The sequence below is a fragment of the Syngnathus acus genome, chromosome 10 (genome assembly GCF_901709675.1).
Source record: "Syngnathus acus chromosome 10, fSynAcu1.2, whole genome shotgun sequence".
In the NCBI taxonomy this organism is placed as follows: Eukaryota; Metazoa; Chordata; class Actinopteri; order Syngnathiformes; family Syngnathidae; genus Syngnathus; species Syngnathus acus.
The window spans coordinates 18,715,174-18,730,578 of record NC_051095.1 but is presented as its reverse complement, the minus strand read 5'-3'; the positions used below and the strand labels follow the sequence as shown (position 1 = coordinate 18,730,578).

The window sequence follows — 15,405 nt, the reverse complement described above, 5'->3', positions numbered from 1 at the left end:
ATGGCTACATGCATAAAAAAAAAATACTTTGTCACATGACTGATGTGGCCACTCCTCTCACCGGTTACTGTCAATGGCTGCCATCTTGCACTATAGAAGTAATTCATAATTTTTAAAAAAAAATCTACAGCAGTGATGAGATCACTCCTTTTGCCAAATACGCATGATAGCCACTACCTTGCACAATAGAAATAAACACAGCAACTCAAAATACGTACATAATACAGAGTAAAAACGGGCTTGTCATGTCAGCAATTGTTCACCTAAAGACAGGTGTAATTTCAGGGCATCCCATGCCAATACTGTGGCCGCCAAAGCCACAATGACATCATAAGAGTATTTTTCCTGGAGATAATTACAGAAGGCCAGCAAAACTCTTTGGGCATAATAGCATCCTGTGGAACGCCAGCCAGCACTTACCTACTGTAGCTCCCCCACTCCCGCCTCCACCCCTTGGGTGCCGCAACTAGAGGCGGGAGTGAGCGGGATGAGCCGTAAAGCCGCTCAACGAGCTAGAGGGCTATCAAAGAGAACAGCCTTTTAATTTGCTTAATTTACAGGCTGCTTCGCCTCCGTTAATAATCTTCCCGGAGTGATACTTGACAAATTGATTGGAATGCGTGCCGGATGCGACCAATTGGAAAGGGAGCAGAATGCTGGGTTTTTGACTCTAAAAAACAGGAGTGGGCAAACATTTGTGTGCAATTTGACTTTTAAAATGGACAGATGACTCAGGTCATTGGGAGATTCGGTTAAATAAATTATTTGATATACTTATTATTTGCAATATATTATTCATATATAAAATAATCAAAATATATAAATCTTTTTCTGACCAAATCATTCGTCTTCTCTTTATTTGTAATATTTATAGTTAACCAATGACTTATTAAAACAAATTAGATACTTTTGTTTTACTAATATTCCTTTAATTAAAACAAATCAATTTACCAGTTATTTAAAATGCAAACTCAAATACCAATAAATAAAACAAATATAAAATAGTTAACTGTACTGATGAAATATTTACTTTGCCATTTTCTAATTTTATTGATTAAACAACAATTTATTAGCCAACTAGGTTTACATAAAATGATGAATATAGATGTAAAATTGTACAAATATTTGTTCTTTACCATGAATCAATTAACCAATAATGTGCTATATTTTTATTTATACTAAACTGAATAATATATTTTTACTTGTTTGTTTTACTATTATTTGTGTTTTATGAAAAAGATGTGCTCAATTGTAACTGTTACCATGTAGAATTACTTTAATAGATGAAGCAATTATTTCATTTAAAAACCATTTTTTGTATTTTACGATTACAATAAATCAATCACTGAATCCAAAAATTTTGATAAATTAATGGTTACTTGACAACTACCCTTCATTGACCAAATACTGCTTAAAAGTCAAGCTTGAAACAATTTCCCTCACACATTAGCAGGACGTCAGCTGATTTGTGGCTTTTTAGCAGAACTATAAGATGTGAGGTCACACACTGAAACACTTGGGTTTGTCACATGTGGTTTGAGGCCAAACAAATAAAAAAAAACATCCCTGAAAAATGAATTCTGCACAAAGGCGACGATGATAGCGTGTCGTGCGTGGCCGCTTAGATGTATTTGTTTCAGATTTGAGCAGAGCGTAATGGATTCCTGGTGCCGTGGTGTCAAACAATCGGCTGCCTTCAAAGCTCTACGGAGGGGACACAGGGATTAATATCACAACAAGCGATGTGATTTGGCTAGAAGTATGTACACTATGCGGACATGTGGACTTTACAGCTACAGGAGGTAATAGAGGAAGAAAATATGGAGTGTCCAATACCTACTTACATTGCGCCGTTACGACTGCACTTGAGCAAGTCGCCTCTCAGTTATGCAGTAAAAAATTGCCATTGGGATTTTTCCCGGCCTAAATTAAGGCAGAGGTGGTACCAGTGGAGCTTAACGCTGTGTTGAGCGCTATCAATCGCTCTGGTTGGGGGTGGGAAAGCAGTGGCCATCATTTAAATGAATGTGACCACGTTATCCAGAATAAGCGTCACCTTGCACAATAGAGATAACTCAGAAGTTGAGAAAAAAATTCAGTCAATAAAAGGCCACACACAAAAAACATATTTTCATGTAATGAATGTGACCACTGCTCTCTCCACCTTTTAATGATAACTGCCACCTTGAACAATAGATATAAACCATTGAAGTCTCCCCTTCCATCTTGCTGCTGCTCGATACCGTAGCGCCACCGACAGCCAAGAAACATGAAAGCATGTTTTTAAAAGTCGACACCTTCAACCGGCCCGGGCTCTCGTTAAAAGTCAGGAGAGGTCGCCGGCGGGGAGCAGGTCACCCCCGCTCCGTTCTCACATCAGCGGCGCTTTCAAGTGTCCTTCGCCGTCGCCGCGGATGACAACAGACGATCGATAAGGCGCTCAAAATGAAAAGCGGTAGCGAGGCGCCGCTTACCCCCCCCCCCCCCCCCCCTCTCTCTCTTTCCCCTGCTGCAGCCCCTGAGGCGGAAGATTTGGCAGCCGCCGGCGGGCCTCCTCTGAACTGGAGGCGCTTTGCACCTTTGTGTGCGTGAGAATCCCCATACTCTTGACAGCTAGCCTTTGCTGCCGCCTTCTTCTATAGGAACAACATAAGAATATCACCACCCTGTGTGTGTGTGTGTGCGTGCATGCATCTACACAACTGCTGCGTGTGCGTGTGCGCGTGCGTGTACATGTACGTGTGTGCAAACGCGTATGTGCGATCCTAGTGCGCTAGTTGTGAGGCTTTGGAAGCAAAGGGTCACAGGTCAAGTCCTGCTGTGAACAACATGTAAAATGTTTGCGATATGCACGTCTGCTTACTGAATTGCTGTAAAGGTTCTTTTAAGCAAGGCACCCACCAACCGCTACCGAACCTCACATTTGATAACAAGTCAATTTTAGAAAAACATGACTAGAAAAAAAAAGAACTCAGAAAAATGTGTGTAGCCACAAGCACGTACTGGGACCAAAATTTGGCCCGGGAATAATCTTAAAAGGCCGGGAGATGGGGTGTGGGGGGCGTGAATGGGAGGGGCTTCATGACACGGCGAATGCAAAAGTTAGCCGTCCGGGGATGGGGATGTGGTTTTTAATTTGTTTTTTTATATTATGCCAATCTACCACATTTTAATCATGTGCACCTGATGTACATATTTATGATAGTAAATTCAAATGACTATTTTTCTGAATAAGATTCAGAGTGATTGAAGACCAAGGGCAAAATAGTGAATTCACGTTGGTGCAATGGTTACCTCAGTGCGGAGGTTGTGAGTTCAAAGCGCTTATCCCCGCGAGAGTCACGGCGTGCCGGAGCCTATCCTAGAAGTCTTTCGGTGGTAGCGAGGTACACCCTGAACAGAAGAGGATTTCAAATCAAAGTCCCCAAAATAAGTCCAAAGTTCAGGGAGCTCCAGGAAAAATACAGGTTCGACTGTTAATGTTCACGTGGAGGTGCTGCGGAATCATAATGAGTTGAAGTCCCCATGAAATTAGAAGGGTTATTATATGATGCTATTATTCAACCAATCCATTGCTTTTATTCTACGGCTCCATATTTAAATAACCTTCATCACATTTGATGGTTTAGTCACACACATTCCCCAAAAGTGTTATGCTTCCCTTTCAAAAATATTACAGTCAAATTGCATTAAAGTGCAGAAAACAGTGAAGTCTCATTTTTCCTGGCTGGGAGCTTAGCTTCTGTTAGCACTCGTTGTTGAGGCTGCCTATTCTTTGTGGAAAAAGGGTCACCAAAAAGCTAAATAAAACGCAAAGTATTCCGGTCTAATACTCATGCTATACTTACTATATAGTAAGCTAAACTAAAATCGATGCATAATGTTCAAGTCCTCATTATGTCTCCTGGTTCTAGTTTATTTTATTTTTCTTTATCTAATTCAAAATTGTAATTGTGTTGCAAAGTGTGCATTTATGTTGTTACAGTTTATTTGCCGTGCAAATTGGCATGGCAAGGCGACGCATGCGCACGTATCACAACAGAGAGGGGCGACCTTTACTGGGCAATTAAATAATATGTTTGCTTTCCAAATATCATACAAAAACTGTGTGTGTGTGTGTGTGTGTGTGTGTGTGTGTGTGTGTGTGTGTGTGTGTGTGTGTGTGTGTGTGTGTGTGTGTGTGTGTGTGTGTGTGTGTGCGTGTGTGTGTGTGTGTGTGTGTGTGCGTGTGTGTGTGCGTGTGCGTGAGGGAGAATGAGAGCGTGCGTGCGTCAATGCGTGCGTGCGTCCGTGCGTGCGTGCAATTCCCACGTGCATGTAGGCGTTAATTACTATTTTAATAGGGAGTATGACTAAAAATGTAAAAAGGGGATTAGAAGGGGAGCGTGGGTGCAAGTCCAGTCTGTTGCACGCCAGGTTTAATATACGAATATAAGAGAAGATTGGAGAAATCGTGCGTGTTGTACGACCAACTGATTCCACGTGTTAATATGAGTGGGGAAAATGGGCTACTAATGGGTGGAATTTAATTGCAGTGGGACTGATTTAGTCGTTATTCAGGCTCTCCTTGGGCCGCCCCGTCCATGGCGTGCACGAGCACACTCCTTTTCCAGGCACGCGTGCGCGCACGCACGCAGGCAAAGAGGAAGGGGGGCGGGGGTGGAGGGAGAAGACGTCTTTCAGAGCGGAAAAAAAGTTTAGACGCGCAGAAGAGGAGAAGAAGAGCAGCGGAAAGAGTGCGTGGACTTGCTCCTAACGCTTTTTTTTGGGGGGGAATGAAGTTAACATTTTTATTTATTTTATTTTGGGGATAAGAAAACAAATCGACGGCGACAGCCAGGACGTTCAAGTTGCGCGCCTGTATGTGTCTGTTTGCCGGGTGGAATTTATCTCATCGCGCACGTTACGAGAGACGTCTACGCGTGGTAAGGGAATACCCATTTCCGTTCTTTCTTTTTTCAACCTGAGTAAAATGAGTGAATATCTGGGTCATTTGGTAATAAGAAATGCGCATACTGTAAACATGCCATAATGAGTATTTGCCTTAAATAGTGACAATAATAGTAATGTGTATGTTATCAAGGGGGAATACATATTTATCCAAAAAATGAGTTTAGGAAATAGAAATCGAATGTGTCTATTGGAGCCAATTGCAAGTGCGATGATGGTGGAAAATGATTAAATAAAGTAACCAGGTTCGCTTTGAATGATAATGATGAGATACTGTTAGAAGTTAAAGTTAGTTTTATATTATTTTGATCAGGATGTCTAGTTAGAATGATGGATTATGAGTACTCTAAATTAACCGAGTTAATTGCCACAAAGCAGGAATTCGGGGGTGTCACTTTGACATAAAAGACCTGATGAGGTGAAACGTTTCTATTAAGTGATGATTATAATGCAATTAAATTCAAAAGCGATTGCGTTCATGGAGAATTAATTCGGTGTCAGTCGAAATAAATAAAATAAATAAACGTTCGGCTTTAAAATAAGAAGTGAGGAACGCAAAGTTGGTCTAATGATGATGTAAAATAAATCTAAAATAAATAAGTAAATGAGAAATGTGTTTTAAAAAAAGAAATACGAATTAAATACATACTGTGCTCGAGTAACTATCAACGCAAGCCTAGTCACTCTCTAAAAAAAGAACACGAAAATAAATCAATTTGTGAAGTATATTGATAATCGAAATAATACGAACGCATACTTTAAAAAAACATATCTAAAAAATATATACATGATGCGTTCAGGGTCTCGCGTGCGCTAAGGCTTGTTTTCTGTCTACACCGGGCCAGGTGCCACGACCCCCTCCCCTCACTACCCGCACGTCAAATTAGAAACGACAGATGGGTGTATGAATTGCTATTTAATATCGTTGTTAATAATATGACAATACGCGACCAACATCTATTTACTAATTGATCTCGTAAGAATTTTTATTATTATTTGAAATTATTCATATTTCTTAGGTATTAACAATGTCGTTTCTTCCGTTTGTTATTAATGTGAAATAGGAGGTTGGGACAATATGAGTGGAAGGGGATGGGACAAATAGTCCAATAAAGTGGTCAAAATAAGAAGTTACGATCAGACTCTATGAAAACATGTAAAAAGTTCTGTCATATTTATTTGCATCTCGGAGGCGACTAACAGCAGGATGAAGAGAAAATGGCGGCCGCTGACATGCAAATTTGTATTATCATAAGCAAACATTCTAATAAAAGCCCATCTGTGTTGGCGTCCTATAATGAATTTTGTAATATGCTCATACGCCCACAGACTGACATCTCAATACCTTAATCAGAACCTTAATCCGGGAGATTTTAGCGGGGCCACATCACGCTCACGCGCAACATACTGTACACAGGACGAGTAAATAACACCTTTTTGCCTGTGATTGAAATACGTGAAAACACTGAGGAAAAACGTGACATGAAAAAGAAAATGTTGCCCCCGGGTGTGCGATAATAATGCTGCCTATGTTGAAATTGATTTAAATTTTTAACATACACCGATTTCAATGAATTTCGCATAACATGACATCATGAACTAAAAATCAATTCAACATATGCATTAAAATCATTTTTCGATTTTTCCCAGGCCCAGAAGAGGTTTCCTTTGTCACCATGGAGTCCCATTGCCGCAAACTGGCCACCACCTGCGCACAAATAGGTAAAACATGAATGCACGTGCAACATTTTTTTTCCCGCGGATCACACAAAAATCACAACAGTTTGTTGGAATAGGACAATAAAAAAATATATATATTTTGTCATTTTTGGGAGATGCATCATTTACTCAAATGTGTTGAATAAATGCAATGTTAAATACAAAACTCACCAAATCAAAATCAAACAAAAATAAAATAAAGAAACATAATATATAAATACATTTTCCCCAGTAAATATCAAAGTCTATACGTTTGCTTTCGTTGCTTTATAGTTTAAATTTCTTTTTTTTTTAACAAAAATATGTATGATGTAAAATATTGTTCAATAACGCAGTATAATTTCGCGCCTGATTTCACGGATGAAAGACTGTTCATACTTGCAGCGTTTACCTCCTGGCTATTCATTGTCTCATAGCGTCACCTTGTGGCTGCTTGCGGATCTGCAACGCCGTCAGCGAGCGCTTTAAACGGCCATGTGAAATGAGCACTAAATTATGAGTGTGACTGGTTATTTTTCAACGTGGGAATGGATGAACGGATAAAGTGAAATAACGGTCGTCTATTTTAACATCATAATCACACGATTTGAATCGCTCCCATAATAAATGCATGAAATTAAAACAAAATCAAATTATCAATAATGTCAAATTGACACGATTGATCGTCACTAAAACTAATAATTTTAACTCATTCCAATGTATGAATATGTAACTTTTTGGTATTTGACCCGGGTGTGTGTGTCACGCTTATTGTTAATGACGATTGATTAGGACTAATAGAACGTGACGAGCAGTGTGTGCGCATCCAAAAGAGTGCGTGTAATGTATGCGACTCTCGTTGCGCTCTCCACTCTGGGGAAAAAGCACATGTATAATGAAAGCCATTCGTGAGCAGGAATACGCTAATGGATGAATGTGATGTGTCCGTAATCCCGCCTAAAAAGGCTTGTCGTCGCCCCCCATCACCTTCTTGCTATATTGACGGAATTGTTAATTAATGGCCCATGTATGACGGGGAGAGCGAAGATGAGGAGTCGACGAATGAAGACATAATCCACTTTAATATGAAAACAAGACTGAAAAAGACTAATAGTACTATTTGGACGATTAATTATAGAGTCGCTTTAGCATGCATCTTAATTGGATGACTCGTCAGGACAAGGCCGCACATTGACGGAAGAATGGACTAAATCGTATATGGAAATTTAATTTGCATGGATTAAAATATGACATAATACACGTCTTTACATTTTGGACAAGGGTGGGTGGCCAAAATTTTATTTTTTATTATTTTTTTATTTATTTATATACATTTTTAATGGCTTCCTTTGTGACTGTGAAACTATAATGTATAATGACCCCATTTGGACGATTGCTGCGCAGGGATGGCAACTAAATCAGAAGTCGGGAAAATATTGTACCAATTTATGTTTCATTTTATCAAGCGGTTCAGTAACATAAAAATGCTTGAAATATCTCAGCATTATTACAAATGAAGACAATTTCCAATGTTGGTACATGCAGATTCCAGCAAGAATCAGTACGTAAACCGACGAGACTTAGTTGCTCCCATCGACATAATTCAATCGGCGGTATAGAGAATCTTGTTTTGGCTTAGTTTTCTGCCTCGCAGCCTGAACCCGGCTGCGTGGTTCCATCGCCAGCAACGGCCCAAACCGCCGCCTCTTTTTTACGCGCGTGAGCGCAAGCCATCAATTTTGTTGCGTCTTGGCCAAGTCGGCTTCTTAACATGAGTATGGTTCTGTTTCCACCGAACTCCCTTTGGACCTCTCGGGATCGTTTGGACCCAATGGTTGCGCTTGTCATATATTCGAGGGTGTAGTTTCAAAGGCAGGGAAAGTTTTTTGCGTCTTTGTTAAAGGGAGTTTGGGTCCTGAGAAAGTCACTCGTGGTAATACCATGCATGTCTTTAAAACTTTTTTACCCATTGTTTTCTTTTGGGGTTGTTTGTTTTGGTCTTGGGCAGCTGGGGGCCCATTTCTTTCCGACGCCACATGCACGCGCCTGTCAAGGTAGCGAGTGGGCAGGGCGAAAGAGGGTGACGTCAGGGGAGAGAGAGAGAGAGAGAGAGAGAGAGAGAGAGAGAGAGAGAGAGAGAGAGAGAGAGAGAGAGAGAGAGCGAGCAATGAGAGCGCTGAGGGAGGGGGGGGGCTACTTCGAGCGTCGTATTCCAATATCATCTACCTGTCCTTGTCACTCCACTAGTCAGCCGCTGCCCGCTGCCGACGTTAGGATGGCAGCGCCTCACGGTGGCCCGCTCTAAAAAGCAACCCGGCGTTTGAGCACATTTTCTTGGTGGGCTTTAAAAAGATATAGTGGAGACCCTCGCTACCCGGAGTGGGATTTATAAGACTTGGTTTTTTTTGCCTTTTTTTTTTTTTGCCTTTTTTTTCTGGAGCGACTGATGAACTCTATGAGGGATCCTTTAAATTTGGACCACCACCCGCACCACACATTTACCGGGACTAAACTCGCCTCTGCCATGGCGACCGGTTTGCAGCCGCTGGTTCGAGCCGTGGACGGCGGCAAGCACCGTATCGACGCGCATACGGTGTCGGACACGTCCAGCCCTGAAGCTGTGGGTAAGACAAGACAGGCGGAGGGAAGGGAGGGTAGATAGTAGAAGCGGAGTTTGACATATGTAAATGAGGGATTAATTGTTGGCTTTTATGCAAATGACATAGTGAAACTATTCTTGTATGGTTTTGATTTTCCCCCATTTTTGTACAGAGAAAGAGAAAAGCCAGAGCAAGAACGACGACTCATCGGACGACCCGTCGAAGAAGAAGAGACAGCGGCGTCAGAGGACTCACTTCACCAGCCAGCAGCTGCAGGAGCTGGAAGCCACCTTCCAGCGTAACCGATACCCGGACATGAGCACCCGTGAGGAGATAGCCGTGTGGACAAACCTGACTGAGGCCAGGGTTCGGGTGAGTACATGTGGGACAAATATCTTTCTCTCCGTCAAAAAAAACAACAACATTACAGTCCATGGGGTTCATTGCACTTAAAACATGCAAACCTTTAAACAAATAAGAATACAATATATTTCTCTATTATTAAAATGTATTTTTCTATAGTCATTTTATCCTTTGAGTTTTGCAATTTACGCATATTTGCATGTGCACGTGCAAAAAAAAAAAAAACTTTCAGATTTGCGCATGATGAAGCGCACTACATTTTGGAAATAGTACAAAATGAGACACAAATATGTATAGGTATGAAGAAATGCGTTTTACTTTCAAATAAATGTCAATATCAAACATTTTTCAGTAAGTCCAATAGTGTCACACAAACACACATGAAGGGTTTTTGACATATAATTTAAAAAAAAATGCATTTCAGTGCACATTATGCAGAGTAACGGAACATAACGCATACTGATACATTTTCGGTAAAATGGGAAAAGAGCAAAATGAAAGATTTTCATTAGGAGTCAAATGTACAAGTACTTCTGAATTTGACATTTTTATTTACATGTTTTCCTTAGCTCTGCACGCACGTGAAATGTGCGTGCGTGCATGCATGCATTATGCTTTTTTTTTTCCAGAGCACATTACTAACCTATAATCAAGAGTAAAACTAAATTTTGTACAAAAATGATTCTTTTGTTCGCTTTATCTCACGGAGCACAATCGTGACAAACCAAAAGTCCATAACATTTCTCCCGTGTTCGCCACAAATAATCATCGCATTAATACTGCTAAACAATCTGTCTGAGTCTTAAAATATAGTTTTGGCAAAACGTTCGTTTTAGTAATACAGCAGGGGGGCGAGCAGTGTTATAGTGTATTAATATGTCCTCCGCCCAGATTATCTGAAAAACAAATATGCACCCACACTTGTTTAAACACACCGCTGCCTCGAGCCCAATTTAGTCACAGTTTAAATTGATATTTAATATAATTACACCCCCTACATGGAAAGATAAATACCCTCCACCCCCACACCACCATCACACAGACACGCACACATTCTTTTTATTTATTTTTCTCCTCAGTAATTCGCCGCAGTAGTTCGCTGTTAGGTCCAATTAGAGGTGAGCGCTCCTTGCTTGTGACAGGAGTGACAGATACCACGAGTGTGGTGTGAAATTTTGGGACACTGTCGCGAGAATTTGAAAGGGGGAGGAGGGCAGTCAGCGTGTAACACAAGTCACGGAGGAGTGTGTGAGAGTGCCTGTGAGTGGATAGTGTTCTGATAAGGGTCGAGACAGGAGACGGGGAAAAAAACAACAGGCTTGGTCGTCATGTGCGGCGGAATCGGCTATAGACAATTGTTAACTATATTGGCATTGTATTATCAAATAGCACGTACAAGCGTTAAATAGTCCAATTTGTCGCCCGTATTAAAACGGATCAAGTACTATGTAGTAACACAAGTTCTTTAAAATATTTACGTTATAACAGGACGTGTAGCCATGTCAAACTATGATTCAATCATGCTATAAATGTGACTCGGGCCGTTTTAAAAGCCTATTATTCAATTGGTTACGTCGGTGAATATGTCGGGTGTCTCTTTAAATTCGTAACGTTTTTTGTCGCACTTTTTTAATTGAAAAAAGAAGACGTAAATCATACCACATTGTTGTTTTGTCCTCTGCATATAGTCTTTATGTAAAAGAAGAATTTTGGAGTCATGACATTCGTCAAGTTATTTTGCAATTAGGAAGTGCGCAAACTTAAATGTTCATTATGCCACCTCGAAATGTGTTTGTAGATGTTGCTAAATTAGAATATTATTTAAATTATACGTTTTCAGTTAAAGCATCATGTGCAAATAAGGATAATTGTTTTTTTCCTGTATCTCCGTGTATTTACTTAAAAAAAACAATTGTCAAGTCAATGTGATCGTGTGCAGTTTTACGTGCTGAAACTATGACTATACGGGCCACGATAATATACTAAATAAATAAACAAACAATAAAAGTAACATTTTTGAAGCATTTTGCACAAGCAAATGAGTTTTATGTACTAAAAAGGCTACATTCTATCATTGGTCAAAACATTGTTCAAAGATTTAGTTCACAGAAATACATGGATTTTGCTAATTAATTCATTTCACAATAACCGTGAATGTGATTTTTTATAAATGTGTTTGTTTTTTAAACCGGACAATGCTTTCAAAAAAGATAAATTTGTCTGGGTGGCGCCAAACCCTTGAACGGTAGTGCGTGTGTTTTGACCGTGGATCATTAAAAATCATACAAATAAACAGTGGTTTGTAGTTTGCTACGCACTAAAACATGCAAAACATAAAATTTGAGAAGGCTAACCCGTTCGTCAAATGACACTATAATAAAAGGTTTGCAGTTTAATTTCTCGATCAATTGGGATAACGTTATTTTATTATATTGTGGTGAAGACTTTCTGACCTGTTGAAATGTCCGTTTGTTGTGCTTTTGACGGGGGAAAAAATAACATCATGTGCGCGGGGCTCCTTCTCTTCCTCCTCCTCTTGCTCTCCCTCAGGTCTGGTTCAAGAACCGACGCGCAAAGTGGAGAAAGCGGGAGCGAAACCAGCAGGCCGAGCTGTGCAAGAACGGCTTCGGCCCGCAGTTCAATGGACTCATGCAGCCCTACGACGACATGTACCCGGGCTACACGTACAACAACTGGGCCGCCAAGGGCTTGACGTCAGCCTCGCTGTCCACCAAGAGCTTCCCCTTCTTCAACTCCATGAACGTCAACCCGCTGTCGTCGCAGGCCATGTTCTCGCCGCCCAACTCCATCTCGTCCATGACGTCCGGCATGGTGCCGTCGGCCGTGGCGGGCTCCAGCCTCAACGGTCTCAACAACCTGAACAACCTCAGCGGGCCGTCGCTTAATTCGGCCGTGGCGGCGCCGGCCTGCCCCTACGCGCCACCTACACCGCCCTATGTCTACAGGGACACTTGCAACTCCAGCCTGGCCAGCCTGAGACTGAAAGCCAAGCAGCATTCGAGCTTCGGCTACGCCGGCGTGCAGAGCCCCGCCACGAACCTGAGCGCTTGCCAGTACGCCGTGGACAGGCCGGTGTGAGACGCGCGCACTCCACTAAAACAGGCCCACCCCCACCCCGACGCACACGCCCACCCTCGAGAAAAAAAAAAAAAAAAAAAATCACCACTTTGAGCATCGATTTTCCCAAAGGGGATGTACAGTATAATGCAAAAATGCCATTCGTGGTCGCTTTTCATCCACAGACGCAACAGACTACTATTATTATTGTATTCTGATTTTTTTTCTCTCCCAGAAAGGGCACTAAAACAGAACCACTGAAAATGTTTTTTGTTTTTTGTTTAAGTATTACTCCCCAATTTGTTGTCTGAAAAGTTGTGTATATATCCAAACATCTCCAAAGCTGGGATTCCATTTATTAACGCATGCGTCGTAGGGTAACGTTTTGCTTGCAAACAGTTTAAAAAAAAAGTGGGGAATGTAAATATTAAAACGCACCAGCAGTGGTGTGTTTCTAACATAATATAATAATAATTATTATCATTATTAATGTCTGTGTGAAAATTGATTTTAGACTAGCAATCCTAGAGAAAGAAGAAATGACGCATTCAAATGTTTCTGTAAAATATTTGGTACGGACCCTCCCACCCCACCACAACAACATCCCCACAAAAAAAATGTGTTTTATTTAATGGAAGTAAATATATTGTTCAAAGCCATCCTTGCTTGTTATTGAATCATATATTTTTCTCGTCTGTTAGGTGTGTAAAGTGCGACTTAATTGCCTACTCCACAAGTGCGACTAATCAAAAGAGAGCTGAGCGGGCAACAATTGGACTGTGCCAGTACACATGCGAGCGACAGATTACGATGCTGAATACGTCTGTCTGACCCGGAATCAGGAAGCTGAGACCACACAACAGTAGCGGGGGTTCATTATAGTGTGTGTGTGTGTGTGTGGGGGGGGGGGGGGGGGGGGGGTCAAGTGGATGATCATGCAAAATATAATACCTTTATTTGCTAGTATAGGTATGCAAGGGGACAAAGAGAACATTTGCATTTGCAGGTTTGGGCAGGGAGTATCTGACTAGGTAGGCCGGGGAGGAGGCACCTTCCCTCGGATACATGCTGCTACATGCTCCGGGGAGGGACACCCCAGCGGAGGAAAAGAACCGAAGACAATATCTTTTCTGTTCTTTTCCACCCTACCCCCTCGATAATAAGGTAAAAATGAAAATCAAAAGGCATCGAAGAAGAAAAGATCATTTGCAAGCCTGCCAAAAAAGATTCGGCACCAGGAGTATGCAAGCTTACAAGCTGGAGAGGAGACGCCTTCGCTCGGCTACGAGCGGCCGCATACGCCGATGAGAGAGCAGAGAATGAGCTATTAACCTAATTGTTGTCTGTTTTTAAGCTTCAGTAGTTCTTGTTATATTACATTTCAACTAAAATAACCACATATTATATGCATAGCAGGAAAAAAGGGAGTGAATATTGCGGAGATTATTTATTTATTTATTTATTTATTTATTTATTTATTTATTTATTTATGGCGACTGTATTTCCTCAACTTCAACATTCCATTTTGATTGAAACAGGCACACATTGATGTCAGATGAGTAATCGCGCATATTCTACATTGTAGTACCATATTAAATAAAACATATTAATGCAAATGTATTGTAAGGGTGGCAAAAGTGGACATTTGCGTAGAAAACGCAACAATTAATGATTCACCAACGTGTCCAAACACGGATGTTTTGACGAGGAGTTATTGGTTGAGCAAGTCGAAGAGGCGACGTACTCACCCGATTGGGGGACTGCCGCGCGCCCCACCGAGAAAGCACGGTGCCGAGGCTGAACCGCTGATCTTATTTGGGAGTTCGTTCAGTGTGTTTACTCAATTGTTAAATTACAATGCAGCTTGTGATATTTAATTAAAATAAGCACACATACGCACACATTCGGCAAGAAAAGGAAGGGAGAAAGTTGCTTTAAGAGCTGGTGTCATGTTGGAAGAAGCCTCGGGGGTCACCTCTCAAGAGGGGGATTACATGGAGTTGGGGGGGGGGGGGGGGACGCTTGGGAAGTAAATCAGTTAGGCCAGATGCTGTTTAATTAAAAGGCCGGCCGTCTAAAAATAAGATGGAGCAGTCCAACAATGCGCCGAAAGCTGCTTTAAGTTGTGTATTGCAGTGATGGGGGAAATAATCAGTTGAGGGGAGGATAAGCCTCGTCTGCCGTCGCAATACACATCTGCACAATCAACATGTGCACAGAAGAGGAGGAGGAGGATGAGGCGGAGGAGGGGGAGAAAGGGGCATGCAGATTTTGACATGTTCATTTAAAGGACTTTTAATTCCCCCTCTTTACATTTTGAAGTTTTCAAGTCCTTGCTTGTGGCACTTGCATCGATTGCAATCATGTTTAAAGGTGGAATTTGTAATTCTGCCCCCCCCCCCCCCCACCCCACCTGCTCCTGAAAAAAAGAAATATTTCTTTGAGAGATTTCTGATCTGATTGAAAAAGTGGATTTCTGTACATGTTAATGTGAGATTTGTTCCGCTATGGCTGATTAAAAACAGAAGACAGAAAATGTGCACACAATATTTTAATAAGAGCACGTGGGTATAGTGGTTAAAATATAACAAAAACAATAATGATGTGCAACTTCTGAGGAGAAAAATAGTCTAAATGCAATGGAAATTCAATGGAAAAGTCTCATTCCAAGTTAAAGATGGTAAACGTGAAATATTCAATGAAAGGCACAATTTAT

General features: G+C 41.2%; 1 protein-coding gene across 2 annotated transcripts; it reads left to right on the top strand.

Annotated features, from left to right (window-relative positions):
* Positions 1–4,674: 4,674 nt before the first annotated feature.
* On the top strand, positions 4,675–13,348 carry pitx2 (paired-like homeodomain 2). 2 transcript variants are annotated; one of them, XM_037261772.1, is made up of 4 exons: positions 4,675–4,925; positions 6,601–6,672; positions 9,421–9,620; positions 12,162–13,348. In XM_037261772.1, exons 2-4 carry the CDS (start codon positions 6,627–6,629, stop codon positions 12,708–12,710), a joined length of 795 nt encoding a protein of 264 aa, XP_037117667.1. In that variant the 5' UTR covers positions 4,675–4,925; positions 6,601–6,626; the 3' UTR covers positions 12,711–13,348. The 2 variants fall into 2 exon arrangements, with proteins under 2 accessions (XP_037117667.1, XP_037117666.1); XM_037261771.1 differs by lacking the exons at positions 4,675–4,925; positions 6,601–6,672 and adding an exon at positions 8,870–9,272.
* Positions 13,349–15,405: the final 2,057 nt, after the last annotated feature.

Excerpts from the sequence above, each read along its gene's own strand:
- pitx2 (XM_037261771.1), top strand. The coding sequence starts at position 9,095 with ATGAACTCTATGAGGGATCCTTTAAATTTGGACCACCACCCGCACCAC. Across the intron at positions 9,273-9,420 it reads GTCCAGCCCTGAAGCTGTGG|AGAAAGAGAAAAGCCAGAGC; the intron begins GTAAGACAAGAC and ends ATTTTTGTACAG. Across the intron at positions 9,621-12,161 it reads TGACTGAGGCCAGGGTTCGG|GTCTGGTTCAAGAACCGACG; the intron begins GTGAGTACATGT and ends GCTCTCCCTCAG.